The sequence below is a fragment of the Chaetodon auriga genome, chromosome 13, assembly GCF_051107435.1.
Source record: "Chaetodon auriga isolate fChaAug3 chromosome 13, fChaAug3.hap1, whole genome shotgun sequence".
NCBI classification, from domain to species: Eukaryota; Metazoa; Chordata; class Actinopteri; order Chaetodontiformes; family Chaetodontidae; genus Chaetodon; species Chaetodon auriga.
In genome coordinates, this window is record NC_135086.1 from 22698571 (window position 1) to 22718405 (window position 19835).

Sequence of the window (19835 nt, forward strand, 5' to 3'; positions counted from 1 at the left end):
ACAACCTGCACCACCTGTGTCCTTTAAAGGTTTCAGACTATTCAAGTCAACACTAATAGATAACACTAAAGCAGAGAACATTGTCATACACAGTCGCAGATCTAAGAACTGATAGTAAAAGATTCTAAAGATAATATCCAGCAGACGCACCAACAATAACAAAGCAAGTGTTGGTGCCTGGCTGTCGTCTGCCAAGCAGATCAATGGTGCCGCGTGGCCTCGAGTCGTGTAAGGGTACAGAATAGTTAGCATGCTGCTCTTAACAGCTGCAGTGACCTAAATTTCCCACACAGATCATGAAGGTTTCATCTGTTCCATTCTTAATTCATGAGGTTTGAGGCCATTTTCTGAGGCTGATCTCTTTGTTCACCGTGGAGAAAAAAAAGGGACAGAAGCTTCTGCAGGTGACATTTAATCCTAAGTGTGTGCGAGGAGATGCTGTGAAGTTGATCATTATTTCTCTCTCCACCAGGTGATGGACTGGATAGAAAACCACGGCGAGGCGTTCCTCAGCAAACACACTGGCGTTGGGAAATCCCTTCACAGAGCCCGAGCTCTGCAGAAAAGACACGACGACTTTGAAGATGTAGCTCAGGTGAGTCCGTCCTCGTGGGTGTCACTTCCCCAATGAAAAACATGGAATTAAATCACTCAGATTTGATCTGACACTGAAGATACTCTCAGCTGTTGTGCTTCAACAGTAAAACACCCGTACCTTCTCATGCTGTCATGGTTTCAGTACTGCAGTTGAATATCTGCATGTGTACTTGTCTGAAAGGTGCAGTTTGTCCCAAAATGAAACATTTGTCACTGTCTGAACTTCTTGTGCTCAGGGGTTGGCCAGTGCAGTGCATCAACATAGAACAACACAGAAAAAGTTAGTAGTTTGTTTTTTATTTTTATTCGCTTCCCTTGCGAACATCTGTAAGTAATCTGGCTTGATTAATACCAAATTTTCAAAACCACCATGCCTGGTGGTGGCAGGAAGCATGAAGCCATGCTTCTACATCGCCATTTATGGTCACAAGCTTTTCCTGAAAGATCTGCAGAAGATGTTATCCATTCCTGAATTTCAGTGCAGTAGTCTATCAAGTCAAAGATGGAAACAGAACAAAGACACATGTTAAAGATCATGGAGAGGTTTTAAAAATGCCATCAAACGTATGGCTTTTTCACAGAGTCAGTGCCGCAAAAGCAATCGTTTGAATATTTGCTATAGTAAATAACAATGAATAAACTCTGTCTTTGAGTTTTAGGTGAGTCCTAAGATTAGGAAACAGTTGCTGTTCGGCACTATACCCAAAGACTGTCTGTTAGGCCTGCTTAAAGAAGCACACACAGAGGTTTCAGAAACATTGGTTCATATGCAGCTGAAGCTTTAAAGGGCTTTGAAGTGGATGGAGCAAAGTGAAAGTGTTTGATGTTCTTCTATATTGAAGTTGTCAGTTCTCTGATTTGATTCGTTTTAAGGACAAGTACTCAGAGCAGATGTGTGTGTGTGTGTGTGTGTGTGTGTGTGTGTGTGTATGTGTGTTTGTATGTGTATGTGTGTACATGTATTACTCATATTGTGGGGACATAAATCTGTTTGTTTACACAGTCATATGGGGACAAAAGGGTTTAACCTTAGCTTAGGCTAAGGCTAAGGTCAGGGTTAGAGTTAGTTAGGGTTAATGGTTCTGGTTACAGTCATTCTTCAGGAAGTGAATGTCAGTCCATGTAACGTCCCCAAAAGTGATGGAAACACGACTGTGTGTTCAGACTTTTTTGACAGCAGCAGAGACAGTAAGGATTAGATCATCCTGATCACCTCGTTTGACCTTTTTCTATTTGTCTCTCCAAAGCAATGCTGCACAAGACACACACACACAGACACACACACACACTCTCTCTCTCTCTCTCTCTCTCTCTCTCTCTCTCTCTCTCTCTCTCTCTCTCTTTCTTCTTCCTTCCTCATCTATCTGTCATTCTCCTTTTGTCTTTCTGTCATTTTTCCTCCTCTTACGTACAGCTGAAGTCCACCACCTCTTCAAGATCCCCTCAGTCAATTCATCTGTTTTCTGAAAGAGGCTTTTGCAGCAGTTTGCTTGTTCTTCATTTCTTGAAAAAATGTGGTCCACTGCCATCTCAAATCACATAGCAGTGGCATCACTTGGGCAAAATACTGAACCCCAAATTGCTCCCGATGCTGTGCCATCGGTCTGAGAGTGTGTGTGTGTGTGTGAATGGTTACCACTCGGAATGAGCAGACGGCTGCCACCAGTGTACAAAATGTGCGTGTGTGAATGGGTGAATGCTGACTTGTGTTATAAATGCGCTTTGAGTGGTTAAGACTAGCTCTGACTAAGACTAAGATATGTATGACTACAGTCTATTCACCAGTCAGACAGGTCCTAGTCAGAGTCCTTAGGCAATTATTAAATCATTTTCTACTGTTGTCAGTTTAGTTTCAGAAAAGTGTTAATCCTATAAAACAGGCTGCGTTAATCCTATAAACAGTGTGTAGTGAAGTAATCTGATGTTTACACTCTGGATTAGGATTAACCTTCATAACCTGCCGTGGATGATTGGCATTATTTGGGTCAAACGCTCTCTCTCTCCTTATTTTTCTGCCCTTTTTCATTAGCTTTTCTCTGCAGTTGGTGGTGTTTGGCTGGTAAAATGCTCCACTTAGCAATCTACATAATATGAATAAATTTACCACACATTTAAGGTACATGCCAAGAGATGAATATGTGAGTATGTTTATCCATATTGCCAGTGTCTCACATAGTACAAACACAAAGAAGTGCAGAAAAGCTTCATGAAGCCTTCGTTCTCCAACTTCTCAGGTGTGGCTTTCTATATTTAGGTGACAGGGATGATTCTGCTTTCCTGTCATCCCCCTTGTGTAATCCCCACCCTGAACCAAAGCAGTCATGCAGTGAAGAGTCCTAATCTCATGTAAATTATAATCTTCATTTTCAGACTAATCCCTCGAACGTGAAATACCCAGACTGTAAGATTTCAACCCAATATCCTAATTCATATTCTTTAATAACCGGGATCGTAACACAGCCTTTTTTCTCTCATTGTTGAACCACACCCCCAACCTTCAGTCACCCCCAAACATCTCAGATCTAATATATTTCCTGAGGTGAAATATTCCAGTCATAATCTCTCATACTTACAAGAATAGGCCGACACTAATCCATTTTGTCCTCCTGATGAATGCGAAGAGCTTTAACACTCAGGCAGGATTTAGGCCCTTTTTGGGGGAGACAGAGGTGGGAATGGGAAACCTTATACTGTTGATTTACAGAAACTGGAGTTGATATTTTAAAGTAACAGGATACAACTGTGTGTGTGTGTGTGGGTGGGTGGGTGGGTGTATGTGTGCACTGGTGTTTAAGGGTAAAGCTGATTAAATTAGGTTAGAAACACCATCAGAGGTCGAGAGGCTGTAATTGAAAAAGTATTATTGTAAGTGATAATGTAAAAGCTAATATGATGATGGCGATGAGTAGTCCTGATCTATGAAGATAATAGGAGGAGGCAGAGGTGAAGATCCTTGGCTTAACCTCTCTAATAACCTGTCTAATATTTTTTGTTTTAACACTGCTTGGGGTGTATTATCTCACTTACGCCACACCACTTAAAACAGGCAATGTGAGTAGCTGTGCTGAAAATGTCATGCATTTTCAAAAGTTTGTTTGTTGTCACTTTACCATAGTTACCGTCTGTTTCACTTGTGAGAGGTGACATGAAGCATAAGAACTGTTGGTTGGTTCTCATGGCCCTGGTATAAGACAAAATGTATACATATATGTGATGCTGTTCCCTCCTCTCCCTGTCAGAACACATACACTAATGCAGACAAGCTGCTGGAGGCAGCTGAGCAGCTGGCTCAGACTGGGGAGTGCGACCCTGAGGAAATCTACAAGGCAGCCAGACACCTGGAAGTGCGAATCCAGGACTTTGTCCGCCGAGTCGAACACAGGAAGCTGCTGCTGGACATGTCTGTCTCCTTCCACACGCACACGAAGGAGGTGTGACACGCAAACACACACAAACACTAAAAGGAAGACATTCTCAGTCTGCTGCCTCACAATTTTACCTAAATTCATAAATCCATAATTCTGCGCTAATGGAAGGATCACACACCTACTGACCTGTCTGTCTGTCTGTCTGTCTGCGTGTCCAGCTTTGGTCATGGATGGAGGAGCTGCAGAAGCAGCTATTGGATGATGTGTGCTGTGATTCAGTGGATTCAGTTCAGACTCTGATCCAGCAGTTTCAGCAGCAGCAGACGGCCACACTGGAGGCAACGCTCAATGTGATTAAAGAGGGAGAGGAATTAATACAGCAGCTCAGGTAATAATAACATTTTTGTAATTATTCATGATGTTGTTCGAGAGGGAGAAAATTAATACAGAGACTCGGGTAATGATATTCATATTCATAATCTTATTAAAGAGAGAAAAGGAATCATAGAGCAGCTCAGGTAATGATATTCATCCTTAAGAAGTCATTAAAAAGTCTAATTCATACAGCCACTCAGATAAGATTAAGAATTACCATATTGGCATAAATACAGTTCTTCTATCTCCTCCCTGTTTATCCTTCTCTTACTCTTATTTGTATGAAGGGATGTAATGTCATGGTTGTGAGGGAAGGTTCTTTGGTGGAAATTTAAAGTGGAAATTTGAAATAGATTATTTAAGTGTTTTTTTTTCATAGATTTACTTAATTTGTCCTGATTTTCAGTTGTTTTTTTTATTTTCATTTGAATATGAAATCATATTTAAATCATGTCAAATGTACAGCATATATACCAACTTTGTGTCATTTAGAGTCTGTCTTCCCCTCAAGTATTTCTCCAAAAAGAAGTTACCTGAGTGGATCCATATGATGAGGGAGGTCTTGTCTCAGGCCAGTGTGGTATAATATCTCCCTCCGTCTCTCTTTCCACAGAGATGCAGCCATGTCAACCAGTAAGACGCCACATTGCAGTTCCATTGCACACATCCAGGGGGTGCTCCAGCAGCTGGACGAGGCCCAGGGCCAGATGGAAGAGCTGTTCCACGAACGCAAAATCAAGCTGGACATCTTTCTCCAGCTACGCATATTTGAGCAGTATACTATCGAGGTAAGAGAGCAGGAGTGCATGTTTGTTCAGTATCAAAGTGGACATGCAGTACTTTGACAGGTACTTGATATTAGTCTGACAGATGCGTTTAGCTTCTTTCTGAATTGCAGCTCACTGGGAGCTGCTGTGGAGTAGAGCAGAGCTCTGCACTAGGCCCCGTTATCCTCTGTCTGAGGGCCCTAACACTCAAAGAAGTGCCACTGACGAAGGCAGACTGATAGCCCAATAGCCCAACTCGACAGATGCAGGTCATCTGGAAGAAAAACGGGTGTTGGTTGAAACAATTGATAATTTTATCTGAGTAGTGCATAAAAGTGGACGGCAACCAGCATAACGTGAACACTCCACAGCCTCTCCTGGGGAAGTGAAAGAGGACAGATGTTGCTGGTGAAACTGTGAAACTGGAGAAAGTAGTTTCTCTCTTTTTTAGGCTTTTAGAAACACAAGTCAGCCAGTGTCATACATACTGTTGCAGACCTCATACTTGTTTACATTCTTGTTCCTGAAAGAAGGTGCTAAGGCACCAACTTCACTGACTTAATGACATCATTCAGATCTTGACATAAGCTATGATTGGTCTGGGAGCAGCATGTTGTCTGCCATATCTCTTGGCTGTCATGACAAGAATTTGGGACTGTATAATCACCTAATATGACACACTGACCATCTCAGAGCAAAACTTTGTTTAGTCTGAAGCAACTGAAGCAGTAAACACCAAAGACTATAGCCGAAACTGATGGCCAACGTGTCACTATCCCCTGGTCCTGTGACAAAGAAAATAATTAGTCTGTATTAATATACCCAAAAAAGGTCACAGCAGAGTTGGACGCCTGGAACGAGGATCTGTCTCGTCAGTTGAATGACACCAGCCGTTCAGGTGGTAGCAGTGGCAGTAGCAGTGGGGGAGGTGGCGCCTCCTCTGGCAGCGGAGAAGACATCGGCCTGGCGGAGCAACGGCTGAAAAGACACGCAGAAAGGAAGGCAGCCATGAACAACATGACCTACGAAGTGATGCAGCAGGGTCAAGACCTGCACCAGTACATCATGGAGGTCCAGGCTTCAGGTAAAACGAACACATCCTTTGCTTTGTGAGGAAGAAAATGAAAATAGGTGCACGAGAAGTGAGGAGGTACAGAAAGAGCCAGGAGGTTCAAAGGAATACAAGAGACAGACGCAAAGGAAAGAGAAGTCCTGTTGTGTGCTTCCACAGATAATTTCCCACAATACTTTTGTGTTTTGGTCTCAACTTGAGATCACACCTGGTACCTTGATGACTCGAACATGCTTCCCAAGTGACCAATTCTGAGCTTTTGCTAAACCAGCCATGCTGCCAGAGAAGGATGCTGTTTAATCTGTCTGTTGCTGTTCCAACGTCAAAACTTTCAATTAACTGTGCTGTGTGTACACTACAGACTCAACTCGGCAGTCATATTTCAGGAATGCATTAGTGTCCACGCTGCACTTCAGATGTGATCGTGTGTGTCCCTGTCGCCCTTTGAGTGTGGCTGAGCAGGCTCGCATGTGGATTTCCAGCTGCCCACTCTACAATGGGGGGAAAGATGCTTAGGCAGTACCATGAGCTGTGATCCCAAAGAAAAGCGTGTTGGGTGGAACAGGGAGAGAATTAGGTTAAAAAAGCATCACAGCACAATCCTCTTACTGTGTCTGTATGTTTGTGTATACGTGGAGGTCACTGCCTCAGTCACTCTGCCCCCTGGAGTGATAAATCTCTCTCACCCACCACAGACACACACCCACGCATACGCACACAGAAACACACACACACACACACACACACACACAAATACACACTCCCTCTGGCAGTGCCAGTTACCGGTGAAGTAGGGCATTAATTGTGAACTGATGCTTCAGACGTCTTTTATGTTGAATTTGTGAAATTCAAGGAATAGTTCAGTATTTTGGGTAATATGATGAGTTTCTTTTTTTGACCGTAAATGTCAAAAATGTCGCACACAGCTGGAGTTGTGACATGTTCAGACTAGCTTAGCATTAAGACTGGAGAAACAGCTGTCTGTCTCTCACCAAAGCTAAATACACCCACACTCAAAAGGTAATGTAAAAGTGAGGGTATTAAATTTTAGGGGCCTATGTGAGGAATGAGTCCTTTCCATGCAGAGCTGCAGGGGGACTAGAGTTAATACAACAGATCATCCACAACACCACCTTGATCCTTGACTGGAGAGGACAATGTTTCATTGGATGCATGTAGAATGCAACAGTCACGGCTGTGTGTGTGTGTGTGTGTGTGTGTGTGTGTGTGTGTGTGTGTGTGTGTGTGTGTGTGTGCAGGGATCGAGCTGACGGGGGAGAAGGACATGGACTTGGCCTCTCAGGTTCAGGAGCTGTTGGAGTTCCTCCATGAAAAGCAGCAGGAGGTGGAGCTCAATGCGCAACACACGCACACACGGCTGGAGCAGAGCCTGCAGCTACGCCACCTACAGGCCGAGGTTAAACAGGTAAATGCGCATGCACACATCAGCACCAATAACTGTAGAGTTGTTCTCTAAAAACTGCTGTTCATTGGGCGTCTTTACATTTTCTGTGTTTTGCTTTAGAATCATCGTTCATTACTCATTTGACTTTGTTCCAGAGAAATTTGAAACGATTGCTTGAAATGAGCCACCTGTCTGCTCCTCCTCTCAGTACATCTACCAGGTTGCTGCTTCTGGCCAATCAGATGCCTGTCATGTGATACTTTTAGCTTTAAATTGTTCATACCGAATCACATCTTAATATATGACACGTTTGAATATGCATGGAACGTAGGTGGGCATATTTGGTATTGGGTCAATGCTAATTATTATTTATACTTTATACTGTTATTCCCATAGAAATAACACTTAGGAGACATTTCAAACAGTCTGATTGACAGCAAAGCAGCAGTGAGGGCTAGTTCCAGTAAACACAAATTCAGATTTATTCATCAGATTTTTTTTTTTTTAATGTCCTTGCTAAACAGTTACATGGGAAAGCGACAGTTCCTCTGGTGCTGTGAGTGTTAAAGGTTTACAGCACTAAACCCCACCAGTGAAATCATTCTTCACCCCACTGATATGTTTTTAAGCATGAAGTCTAGACAGCTGTACAACCATGCTCCTGTTCCCCTAATTGACTGATTTGACACGCTTACATCGTACAGTGGCATCTAGTGGCCATGGTTGTCAAAGCAGCTGAACAATATATACAGTATATATATATAATAGATTATAATGACTCGCAATGGATGTCTTTCTAAAATATAGCCTATCTTTCGGTGAATCAGTATTCCAATTTTTCATTGTGTAAGTTTGTGTAAGAAAAGTCAGAAATCCACAACATAAACAGAATTTAATGATACGAACACGAACCCCACTTCAGTAACTTCATGAATCACAAACCATGGGGTTTTTTGGTGGATTTCCAATGTTTTTTCTAAATCCTGGGCATGTGTTGTCATATTGATGAAGATGTTTTCTTAATTTCCTTGTGTTGTGTCTGTTTGCATGTGCTTTCTTAAGTTGTGTTGTACTGAGCCCTTGGGGCTACTGTAAAAAAGGCTCAACTTTACAGCCTTGATGTGTAAAATGGGTGGCGTTACCCTTAAAGCAGATTTCATTTATCTACAAAATATCAAGAGCATTATTGTGATCCTGAGCCAGAGAAGACTAAACCCTAAAAAGGGAATAATATGATGCTTTAATGGGCCATGGTGGACTGGCTTTTATTATTAGAAACAAGGGAAATAAACTGAAAATCTCATTTTGGAATGACTGCTCCATGTTGGAGAAATGACAAGAATAACACCCGGCTCTTCCTCTTGATTAAAGCAAAGATGTTTTTTTTGTAAAGATGCTACTGCAGATGTGAATATGAACATGCTGTGTGTCGAGACAGGAAGCACACTGCTGCTGCAGATGGATACAGCTGAATAATTTATGGGGTTTATGGCAATGTGCTAATAACACACGCATACCCACCCACCCACACACACATGCACACACAAAAACATACCCCTACACACTCACCCTCACTCCTTTTCTCTGGTCATATCTACTACAAACAAATACTCACTCGCAGCCACAGTTCAGTGAAGTGCAAATTACTGACAATAGCTGTGGGGCATAATGTGTAATAATATATCTAATATTGAATGTAATATTATAAATGATAAATATAATAGATCATATGTAATGCAGGCAGAGCGACCACAACTTACAACTCAAACATAAGTCAGCACGAACTCTCCAGTAGTTTTTATTGATGTTAACTCTAAAGAACTTAAAATCATTGATGCTCACTGATACTCTGCATTCAGTTCATTTACTGATCATCAAATGTAGCTTTGGCTAGACACTAATAGAGCAGATCTGTGGACAGATCCATCGTAACACTTCCAGAATAAAAATGATTGGCCGACCTGTTGTCACCAACGGTTCAATGTAAATCGTGCTGTTTTAATAGAAACTGCAGGTACTTTGCAGTAAGGGTCCGTTTATTGGCTGTGAAAAAGAAGACTGCACTGTTGTTTGAAATGAATTTTAGCAACCTTCTAACTGTCCTGACACAAAGTAAAGTGATTAAGTATTGACTTTTCTGGTGTAAATTGAACTCACACCTTGGTTAGTTCTATGTCTTACAGTTTCAAATTTGTTTTTGTTAAACTTTTGTGAAGTGGAAACTTTGTCTACTCTTGTGTTCCTGTACTTCAGGCAGTCTGTACTGCCATCTACTGTACATTAGTTAAACATCAAGGCTCAGACCTGTATCAATGAGAAAGTCCAAAACTTGGTTGTTTTGATATTGCTTACGCCCAACTGTTCATATGCACTCGGTCAGAATGGGACATTTCTCCTCCTCGGCTGTTTTCTGAGGGTGAAGGTCCTCCTTAAATCCCAAAATCTAATCTAAAAATCTATAACACATTTTTTGTCACCCGCATTTATGCTACTAAAAACTGCCGACCAATAAGCTCCATCATTCATGCCTTTTCAAACAGCATATTGTTCCTGTTCTTCACACATTTCACCCATCTTTACCTCACGCTGCACATCAATCTCATTCTTCACAGACAGGTATATCCTTTCTGTATTTGTGAGAATTGTGTGGATGATTTCCCTCCTGCAGCATACATGTACATAAGCACTCTCTAACTTTAAGATTTGCAGTCTTGTGTTGTGTCATGCCTTAGAACCCCCCCCTTCTCTCTCTGTCTCTCTAGGTGTTGGGTTGGATTCGTAATGGTGAGTCCATGCTGAATGCCAGCATGGTGAATGCCAGCTCTCTGTCTGAGGCTGAGCAGCTGCAGAGGGAACATGAACAGTTCCAGATGGCTATAGAGGTACACACTCACTCACACACACATCCTAATGATTGCTGCTCAAACCAGGCTTACTGTATTTTAGTAATAATTATTTCAGTATGCGTTGGTTTGAATAGTAGCAGATGGGTGTGCACACTGATACACACACTCACTCTTTGTCATCTGTGTTTGTACCGGTCTTGCCTCAATAGTTATTTCATTCTGCATTGATTTTGAAGAGTAACAGATGCTTACACACAAACTTGCAGCGCACACACACGCACACACGCATTCAAATCCATTTGAGTGTTATCTCTGCATACGTATGTTTGAACATGTGTGCATTTGTGTGTGTACGTGTTACTCTGCGGAGGGCTTTAAATAGCTGACTCCAGAAGTGTGTTACACTCACAAATGTAAAAGCCCCTTGGTCAGCATTGTGCTACACACATAGACACACACACAACACACACACAAACACATCACTCTGGCCCGGACCCAAATTGTGTGTTCTGGCCTGGTTTCTGCTATTGTTGAACTCAAGATCTGTGTGAGTGTGTGTTTCTTCTCTTCATGAAGTAAGTCCTGTATCCCCCATCAGACTGATGTAATACTGCCTTGGCAAATAGCTTATATGCACAAACACAGGCGCACACACACCCACACCCACACACACACACACACACACACACACACACAAATAATGAAAGTCTTACCCTGGCCCTTCTTTATGTTTAATTTTACTCTTGAGTTACGAGGCAGTTCTCAATAGAGCACAGAATGTTGACTGTAGAAAAACATGAATACTGATGGTGACGTAACCTATAAAATATGATTTAGCTCTTGCTGCCATTTTTGGCAGTTACATTTTGGCAAAGGAGACAGAGTATATTTGTAGCGGGGATCGGATAAACAAATGAAATACAACTGACTGTCATAGGCTGAGGCAGTTGTCAATTAAGACAACACACCCCAAAAACGTACTTCACTGTCAGACTTTATATAGTCTTGAAGTGAAACACCCCCAACAATCAGTTGGATTAATAAAAGTGTAGACTGTAACTATTTAGACCATAATTTCTGAACAAAAAATGTTGCTTTTGTATTTTAAGAGGAAATTGTGAATAGACTGAATCTGAAGCAAGTTTCCAGTGACCATTAGGACAACTGCAAATGCTGGCTTCAACTTTAAGGCATGATGGCAGTTGGTTGGTGCAGACCTCTCATCAATAAACAATAAACTTCATCTGTAATCATAAAAACTGGCAAATTTACATTGTGCTCTTTAAATAATTGAGTACCTACTTCACACTTAAAGGTGCCTTGTGGAGTTTTCTTGTCTCTTTACATTCAAACGTGTTGTGTGTATGCTTGAGGTCTTGGAGAGCATTTGGAAAGCTTTGGAAAGCGAGCGTACAGTCTGCTTCTTCACTGCCTCAGTTGACACTTCAGTGTGTTTCTTTACATGTTACTGCAAACCTGCTGACTAGTGAAATAATGTGAAACCATTGGCTGGACTGCGTGTGCATCCATGTGCGCATTCGTGAGTGCTAACAAAACAGGGACCCACACATGAGAACATTGCTTAGTAGTGTTAATAGTGGTCAGAAGCGCCACAGGCAACCTTTAAAACTGAGTTGAACTAATGAGTCAGTGATTTTAATTGATACTAACTATCTCTCTTCTTCTCCTCCTCCTCCTCCTCCTCCTCCAGTCTCTCTTCCATGCTAATTCTCTCCAGAAGACTCATCAGAGTGCTCTGCAGGTCCAGCAAAAAGCTGAGGTAAATACACGCTTTTTACAGCTGTTACTTTACGAGTTACTCTATTAGATTGTAGCTTTCTTGTAAGACTTACTTTGAACAAGACTCACTGCATTATAGATCTTTTATCCTGCATATTGTACTTCTACATTCCTGGGTCCAGAGGATATTACATTCTGTTCATCATGACCATGTATTACCCTTCACCTCTGTCAAATTCTCTGTCTCTCCGCTTCCTCCTCTCTTCCAGATGGTGCTACAGGCAGGTCACTATGATCCAGAAGCAATCCGAAGCTGTGCGGAGAAAGTGGCTGTTCACTGGCAGCAGCTGATGCTGAAGATGGAGGACCGCCTGAAGCTTGTCAATGCCTCCGTGGCCTTCTACAAGACGTCTGAACAGGTACACCTCATGCACACACACTCTGTTCATGTTGTCTCATAAACTTGGAGGAGGAGTGCCGTTGAGGTGTCTCCAACACCTCAACACATTTGTGTTTGTCCAGGTGTGCAGTGTGTTGGAGAGTCTGGAGCAGGAGTACCGTCGGGATGAAGACTGGTGTGGCAGTCATGATAAACTGGGAATGTCGGCCGACGACCACCTTCTACCTCTGATCAGTAAACACCTGGAGCAGAAAGAGGCCTTCCTCAAGGTGACTCACCTCATTATGAAAATCAGAAAAAAATAAAAGAAACCTCAAATTCAAAGAGATGTATTAGCCTTTAACAGAAGCCAACGAGGCAGAATGAGACAGAATAAAGTAAAGAATAAGGAATAAATAGACTAGAAAATGGCATTTCAAACTATTGATATGGCACCTATAAGTTTAAATACTATTTCCAAATACGTATGCATCTAACTTGCTGTAGGTTTTACATTATTTAAGGTGAGATAAGATGCTACAAGATGATGGTGAAAAAAATCATCAGATGAGATGAGCAATAACAACCATTAGATCCTTTATTGAGACACTTTCAGCTCTAGAGATTTAACCAGAATTAAGAGCTTAAATTACTTTGATTAGCTCTCTGTTGAACACTTTACATTTGCTTTTCATAAAATCTGCAAATAGTCTTTGGTTGATAGATACATCGTAAATGAATTTCAGTGACAGTATTTCACACAAGGGTGAATAAATAAAACCAAACACCAGACACGTGAGCGTTTGTTTGAAATGTAACAGATCAGCTGTTTAAGCACCTGAATGTTTTGAAGTTAAACCTTTATTTTACTAATAGTATTTTGCCAAGGATAATGAAGTCTGTTGAATGTGTCTGAATTATGGGAGTTTGTATGTATGAGCACCATGTCCCTGTGCTCCAGGCATGCACTCTGGCCCGCAGGAACGCTGAGGTGTTTCTGAAGTACATCCACAGGAACAATGTGAGCATACCTGGAGCTGCCAGTCATGCCAGAGGGCCTGAACAACAAGTTAAAGGTCAGTGCTGCTGACATTGTGACTACTGACTGCACAAAAAGACATTTATAGTATATTTTTTATATATCTGATTATGATTGACCTGAAAACATATTGCTACTGTGTTTATGAAAGCTCAAGCTCATTACTTTAGTTTTATTCTGAATCCTGTAAATTTACTTTGTATGCAGATGACACAGTTTTATACTGTACTGCAACTTCTACACAATCAGCCACTGAATGTCTGCAGTCTTCATTTGATTCACTCCAACTACATATCCATAAATTGGTGCTAAATTCAGACGAAACCAAATGGATTCTGCTCACTAAGACTACTTACACTGAATCTTTTAACATTCATCTGGCAAATGGTGTATGCATTGAGGGACTGCCTCAGTATAAATACAGTAACTTGGTATCTTGCTGCACAATAATCTTAACTTCATGCATCACATTAACACACTGATTGAGATTGCTGGTTTTCTGTAAAGAATTCCTCTATAGAAAAAGAATTGTCGAAACAACATTTTTATTTGTTTTGGATTATGGGTATGCTACATATGGAAAAGCTGTCACTTCTACTTTGAAATCACTAGATGCTGTCTGCTACTCAGCCCTAAGGTTTATAACTGGTGATCCCTACAGCACCCACCACTGCCATCTTTACCATGGCTGTGAGGCCATCTTTGGTCTCTCTGCCACCACTACAGCTGTTAGAAGGCCTTATTTCAGATCTAGTTTTAATTGATTGTAAATGCTTTTAACTACACTGTAATTTTGTCTTTTCGTTATCATCCACTATAATCCTCATTGGTCCTTCACGGTAAAATAAGGTTGTGTAGATGATGTATGTTTTATGTTGTAATGTACTAAAGCCAAGTATGCAGCTGAGTCTGAGAACCTCATCAGTGAGCAGGGAGCATATTTTTGGATGAGGAAAGGAGTGTATCTTTAATGTATTTGTTGTTTGTTTTTGTGTGCAGCCATTCTGAATGAGCTGCTGCAGAGAGAGAACAGAGTCCTTCACTTCTGGACGTTAAAGAAACGAAGGCTGGACCAGTGTCAGCAGTACCTGGTGTTTGAGCGCAGTGCCAAACAGGTCAGTGTGTGTGTTTATGTGTGTGTGTGTTTGTGTGTGTGCAGAGATGCAAATTCCTCACCGAATTGCTTTGAGTTCAAAATACATCACCTATGAATTGGGGGTGGGGTCATTCAGGTCTGAAAGAAATGCATGTAGGCAATTATGATTTTTAATGTTTACTTTATAACATGAAGACAGAAACTAGTTTGTGTTGGTCAGTGATGTGATCTAGATTATATCTAGGTTGCAAGCTACGTAGCATTGCTGCTTAGCCCTCCATCATACCACCCTGCAACCTCAGCGCTGAACAGTCTCAGTGAGGATTGTGAATATAGCTTCATTAATTACTGTGTCAGTCAGAGCTGATATCATTCCAATTTGTTCAGCGAAGCCCTCATCTGCCCAGATTAGGCATTAGGCAAAAGCAATAGATTCAAGTTCAACCACCAATCACAGGCCAGAATCCTCCCCCTGACTTTAACCTGCTGATACAGTGTGTGTGTGAATAATTGATCTCTAAGTCTTTCAAATCTTCCAGTTTTCTTCAGAGCAGCCAGATTGATACGATTCATAGTTATTCTTACCTTTTTTACTCCTAACCTGTTTACATTATGGTGTGTGTGTGTGTGTGTGTGTGTGTGTGTGTGTGTGTGTGTGTGTACAGGCATTGGACTGGATCCAAGAGACAGGTGAAGTTTACCTGGCCACACACACATCACCTGGTGACAGCAGTGAAGAAACACAGCAGCTCCTCAATGATTACCATCACTTCAGACTTTCTGCCAAGGTACGCTGTGTGTGTGTGTGTGTGTGTGTGTGTGTGTGTGTGTGTGTGTGTGTGTGTGCATGTGTGTGCGCGTGTGTGTGTGTGTGTGTGTGTGTGTGTGTGTGTGTGTGTGTGTGTGTGTGTGAAGATCAGCCACTGGCACCTTTATTGAGACTCAAAGGAACTGCTGGGAACATCAAGCCAGTAATATGTAAAACCTGGCATGAACTTGAACGTATTTATACTTCAGTGGATTTTTATTTATGCTTGTTTATCTTTGCACTCTAAATGAGACATGAGAGTTCTATTGGCACACTTATGCTGTATGAAGTTAGTATTTCTAAATTTAAATGAAAGAACATCATGTCTCTAATGTCCCTTGGGTGCCAGATTAAAGGAAGTGGGAAACTGAGGCTCAGGTTAGAGTGGAGCAGAATATTATCGCTTCTTCTCATTTTATTGTTTAATAAAGTCTACTTATAAATGGCTGACAGCTCATAGTGACATTTCATTTGGTATAAGTGTGTGTATGGACAGGAATAGGAGATGACAGGCAGTATTTGATGTGCAACGTTTCATTTCCCCTCAACACAATGGCAGTGATAATATTTGAAACTTGAGGAACCAATAAAGTGTGTATGTCCATTATGTGAACTTTATTTTAATTTCAGATGAAATACGAATTCGAAGTACAAAATACACTGGTGACAATATTTTACTCCCTATTAGAAGATCACACACTAAAACAGGCCTGTGTTACTGAATGTCCATCAGGGACTCCTCAGGTTAAGCAGTATACGTAATCTGTGCATGTGTGTGTTCTTGCATGCGTGTGTGTATGTGTGTTTGTACTTCACGCAGCAAACCAAGGAGAAAGTGAAGCTGCTGATCCAGTTGGCAGACAACCTGGTGGAGAAAGGCCATGCCCACGTGTCGGAGCTGAAGCGCTGGGTCAGTACGGTGGACCGCAGATACCGCGACTTTTCCCTACGCATGGCCAAATACCAGGAGAGCCTGGAAAGGAGCCTGGGGGTCAGCTCCGAGGTGAAAAAAACACACACATCCTCAGTTTTCTCATACATTAGACTGGGCCTCTGGTTAGGTACAGATGTTTGTTCCAGACTATTGACCAAAATCCATTTATTTACCCCAATGCAGGACAATAAAGACTTGGAGTTGGACATTATCCCTGCCAGCCTGACGGACGATCCCGAGGTCAAACTGCGTGACCCCAACCACGAGGTCAATGAGGAAAAGAGGAAGTCGGCCAGAAAAAAAGAGTGAGTACAGGAATGAAGGCAGGAAGAAACAGAGACAATAAGTCTGTACACACTGCTGCTGTCAAGTAAACTGAGACAACTGTCATACATGGAACCCTGAAGCACATGAAGCATTTAAGTAATTCACCCCGTTCAACAAAACTCAGTCCTATCCACCCAAATGCAGTGTGTTCTCAGTCATAATAATGGTGATCTCAACTCTCAACATTCACAATCAATGGCTCATGTGGCCATGAGGGGTGGACGATACAGTCCTAAAGTAATATCACAATATTTTAGGGTATTTCTGCGATAATGATAATCTTGAGAATATGACAAAATACAACTAGTCAAAGAGTTGACGAGACTCTGCAGAGCCAATCTAGTTTGTCTGCTTAGTCTAGAACTCACAATGGCTGTTGAGCTTTTGTTTGATTTTTGGATCTCCTCGTGCTTAACTGGGTGCTTCTGCTCAGGGTGATGAAGTAAGTTTTTGTTTTGACCCCTTTTGTTACAGTCTTCTTACACTTCTTTCATATCACTGTGGTTTGTTGTATATCTGATCTTTCGTGACCGAACCACTTCTACGCTACTGTGGTCACTGTGGCAGTGATGTTACTTTCACTTTCAGTTTCACTTGTTGCTGTGTGTAATGGCATGACACCTGTAGTGGTCAGGCCAGGTCAAGGTCAGGTCAAGAACCAGATAGAAAATAGAACTAATTAATATCATTCATTCCATCCGATCCTTCTTAGTTGTGTTTCTCTTGGTAGTCTAAATTGTTTTTCTTGTCTCAGGTTTATTATGGCCGAGCTGCTGCAGACAGAGAAGACCTACGTCAGAGATCTCCATGAGTGTCTAGAGGTAAGAAGAAGCCTTGTGCTTGTCCAATTTTGTTTTCATGCAACAAATATTTTCATGCCTGCCTTAAATGAGTGTCTGTCTGCCCACCTGTCAGACCTACCTGTGGGAGATGACCAACGGTGTGGAGGAGATTCCTCCAGGCATCGCCAACAAGGAGCATATCATCTTCGGCAACATGCAGGACATCTATGACTTCCACAACAAGTGAGAGACACATAGATTGTTTTTAGCTGAGCCCAGTGTCTGTGCTGGGCAGGACAGTCAGCCAGTCTTTGTTCAAACTGCTCAATATTTCCACCAATTTTACTCTTTTCTGAAATCAGATATGGGAATAGCAACCAGCACACAGTGTAGCAACAACCATGGCTTATTACGTACTGTGTTTTAAGCTCTAACAGCACATAAGAAACAATATGAAGTTAAAGAATGGCAAAAACTGGCCAAGATCGTTGCAAGCATATTTCTCATTTGTCAGTGCTGAGCCAACTTTCCTGTGGTGGAAATGCTGTTCACAGAGGGGAACTTACTGGGGCTTTTTCCAGCGCTGTAGCTACAGTGGAGCTAAAGAAGAATCTTTGAGGTTTGCCTTCATAGACATTTCATGAACTCCCCAGGTTTCCCCGAGGAGCCCCTTTGCTTCTGATCGCTTTGTGGTGCCTCTGGAAGTCTCTGTGTTCTTGTACTCATCGCCTCCATTTAGGTCTTAAAGGAACTTCCAACCTCCAGGATTTCAGACTAAACTATTTCTGGCTTTCAGACATCATTTTGTTTTGCTGTTTTGTTTTAATTTCACTAAAATATTATGTGCACAATGTGATCTTTCACTTGGTGTGTTTGTGTGTGTGTGTTTGCAGCACTTTCCTGAAGGAGTTGGTGAATTATGAGCAGCTACCAGAGGATGTTGGTCACTGCTTCGTCACATGGGTGAGAGTCAGCCCTTTATTCCAGATGGAGTCAGAACAAAAGGACTTCTGACCCCCAATGTCTGTCCTGTGTCATAAGAAGGGGTTGAGCTTGAATAGAGTTTAATGAACTGACTCTCCTCTCCTCTCCTCTCCTCTCCTCTCCTCTCCTCTCCTCTCCTCTCCTCTCCTGTTTTCCAGGCTGATAAGTTCCACATTTATGTAGATTACTGTAAGAATAAACCAGACTCCAGTCAGCTCATACTGGAGCATGCCGGCACCTTCTTCGACGTGAGTAAACCCGACATTATTCTGCCACAGATGCAGTCACGTTATGTCATTACATTAACAATATTCGACAAAATTAAAACAAGACACGTACAAATGTCTATATTATCAGCTCTGTCTGAGTAAACTGGTCCATTCTGGGCTACTTTAGACCTTCTAAGCAATAAATGCTTTAAACGTGTGTTTTCCGATTAAATGCAAAATGCACTTTCTTTCTGCACATGCTTGCCCCAGTACAAGTTTCAGGAAAATAAACACATACTCTAATAACTAGAGCAGTGGTGTATCGTCATCAAAATACATCATTCAAATGTAACACTGCTGTAAACACAGCCTGAAGCAGATTACTTAGTTTTGGAAGGGACAATTGGTCGTGTACAGCGGCAGGTTTGCTGTTCCCATCCTGCTGCTGGACATGGGGATGATTGATTGATTGATGATGAGTGTGTAGTTCACCTGCTTTGTCAGCAGATGGTGCTGTTTGGTATTTTGGTATTGGCTGTAATTTTGTCTCCTCGTGTATAACCAGGACATTCAGCAGAGACGTGGACTGGCCAACTCCATCTCCTCCTACCTCATCAAACCAGTCCAGAGGATCACCAAGTACCAACTACTGCTTAAGGTGGGCACACACACACACACAGACACACACACACAGACACACACACACACACACACACACACACACACACGCAAACTGAGATGACGAACTGAGGGCCAATCAGTAGTCTAAATGTGGAGATAAAACTCAAAATATTTGCTGCTTTCCCTCTGTTATGCCTTCTCATTGAATGTCTTGTCCTCTTCCTTCTGCAGGAGTTACTGTCTTGTTGTGAGGAGGGTAAAGGGGAGATTAAAGATGGTTTGGAAGTGATGCTCAGCGTTCCCAAGAGAGCGAATGATGCCATGCATCTCGCCATGTTGGAGGGTAAGATACTGTCCATGCTGCTCAAGTCCTCAAAATTACTTCTGTTCTTATTAAAATGTAACTTGTAAGTCTGGAGAGGGGTTTCTAAATACTTAGACAAGTGTGCCAGTAGTGTTTTTCAGAATCAATTGATTCAAATATTT

The 19835-nt window shown here is 41.9% G+C and overlaps 1 protein-coding gene across 2 annotated transcripts in view; it reads left to right on the forward strand.

The window, feature by feature from the left end:
• kalrna (kalirin RhoGEF kinase a) overlaps positions 1-19835 on the forward strand; it is a 131892-nt gene that overhangs the window by 55319 nt on the left and 56738 nt on the right. For both annotated transcript variants that reach the window (XM_076746303.1, XM_076746304.1), the window contains exons 14-34: positions 473-595; positions 3837-4028; positions 4184-4353; positions 4954-5128; positions 5939-6191; positions 7439-7605; positions 10347-10466; positions 12142-12210; positions 12440-12589; positions 12693-12839; positions 13511-13625; positions 14588-14703; positions 15350-15472; positions 16313-16495; positions 16610-16731; positions 17508-17574; positions 17669-17778; positions 18429-18498; positions 18678-18767; positions 19294-19386; positions 19581-19692. In XM_076746303.1, coding sequence (XP_076602418.1) covers positions 473-595; positions 3837-4028; positions 4184-4353; positions 4954-5128; positions 5939-6191; positions 7439-7605; positions 10347-10466; positions 12142-12210; positions 12440-12589; positions 12693-12839; positions 13511-13625; positions 14588-14703; positions 15350-15472; positions 16313-16495; positions 16610-16731; positions 17508-17574; positions 17669-17778; positions 18429-18498; positions 18678-18767; positions 19294-19386; positions 19581-19692 — 2767 coding nt within the window. The remainder of the gene's footprint in view (positions 1-472; positions 596-3836; positions 4029-4183; positions 4354-4953; positions 5129-5938; positions 6192-7438; positions 7606-10346; positions 10467-12141; positions 12211-12439; positions 12590-12692; positions 12840-13510; positions 13626-14587; positions 14704-15349; positions 15473-16312; positions 16496-16609; positions 16732-17507; positions 17575-17668; positions 17779-18428; positions 18499-18677; positions 18768-19293; positions 19387-19580; positions 19693-19835) is intronic.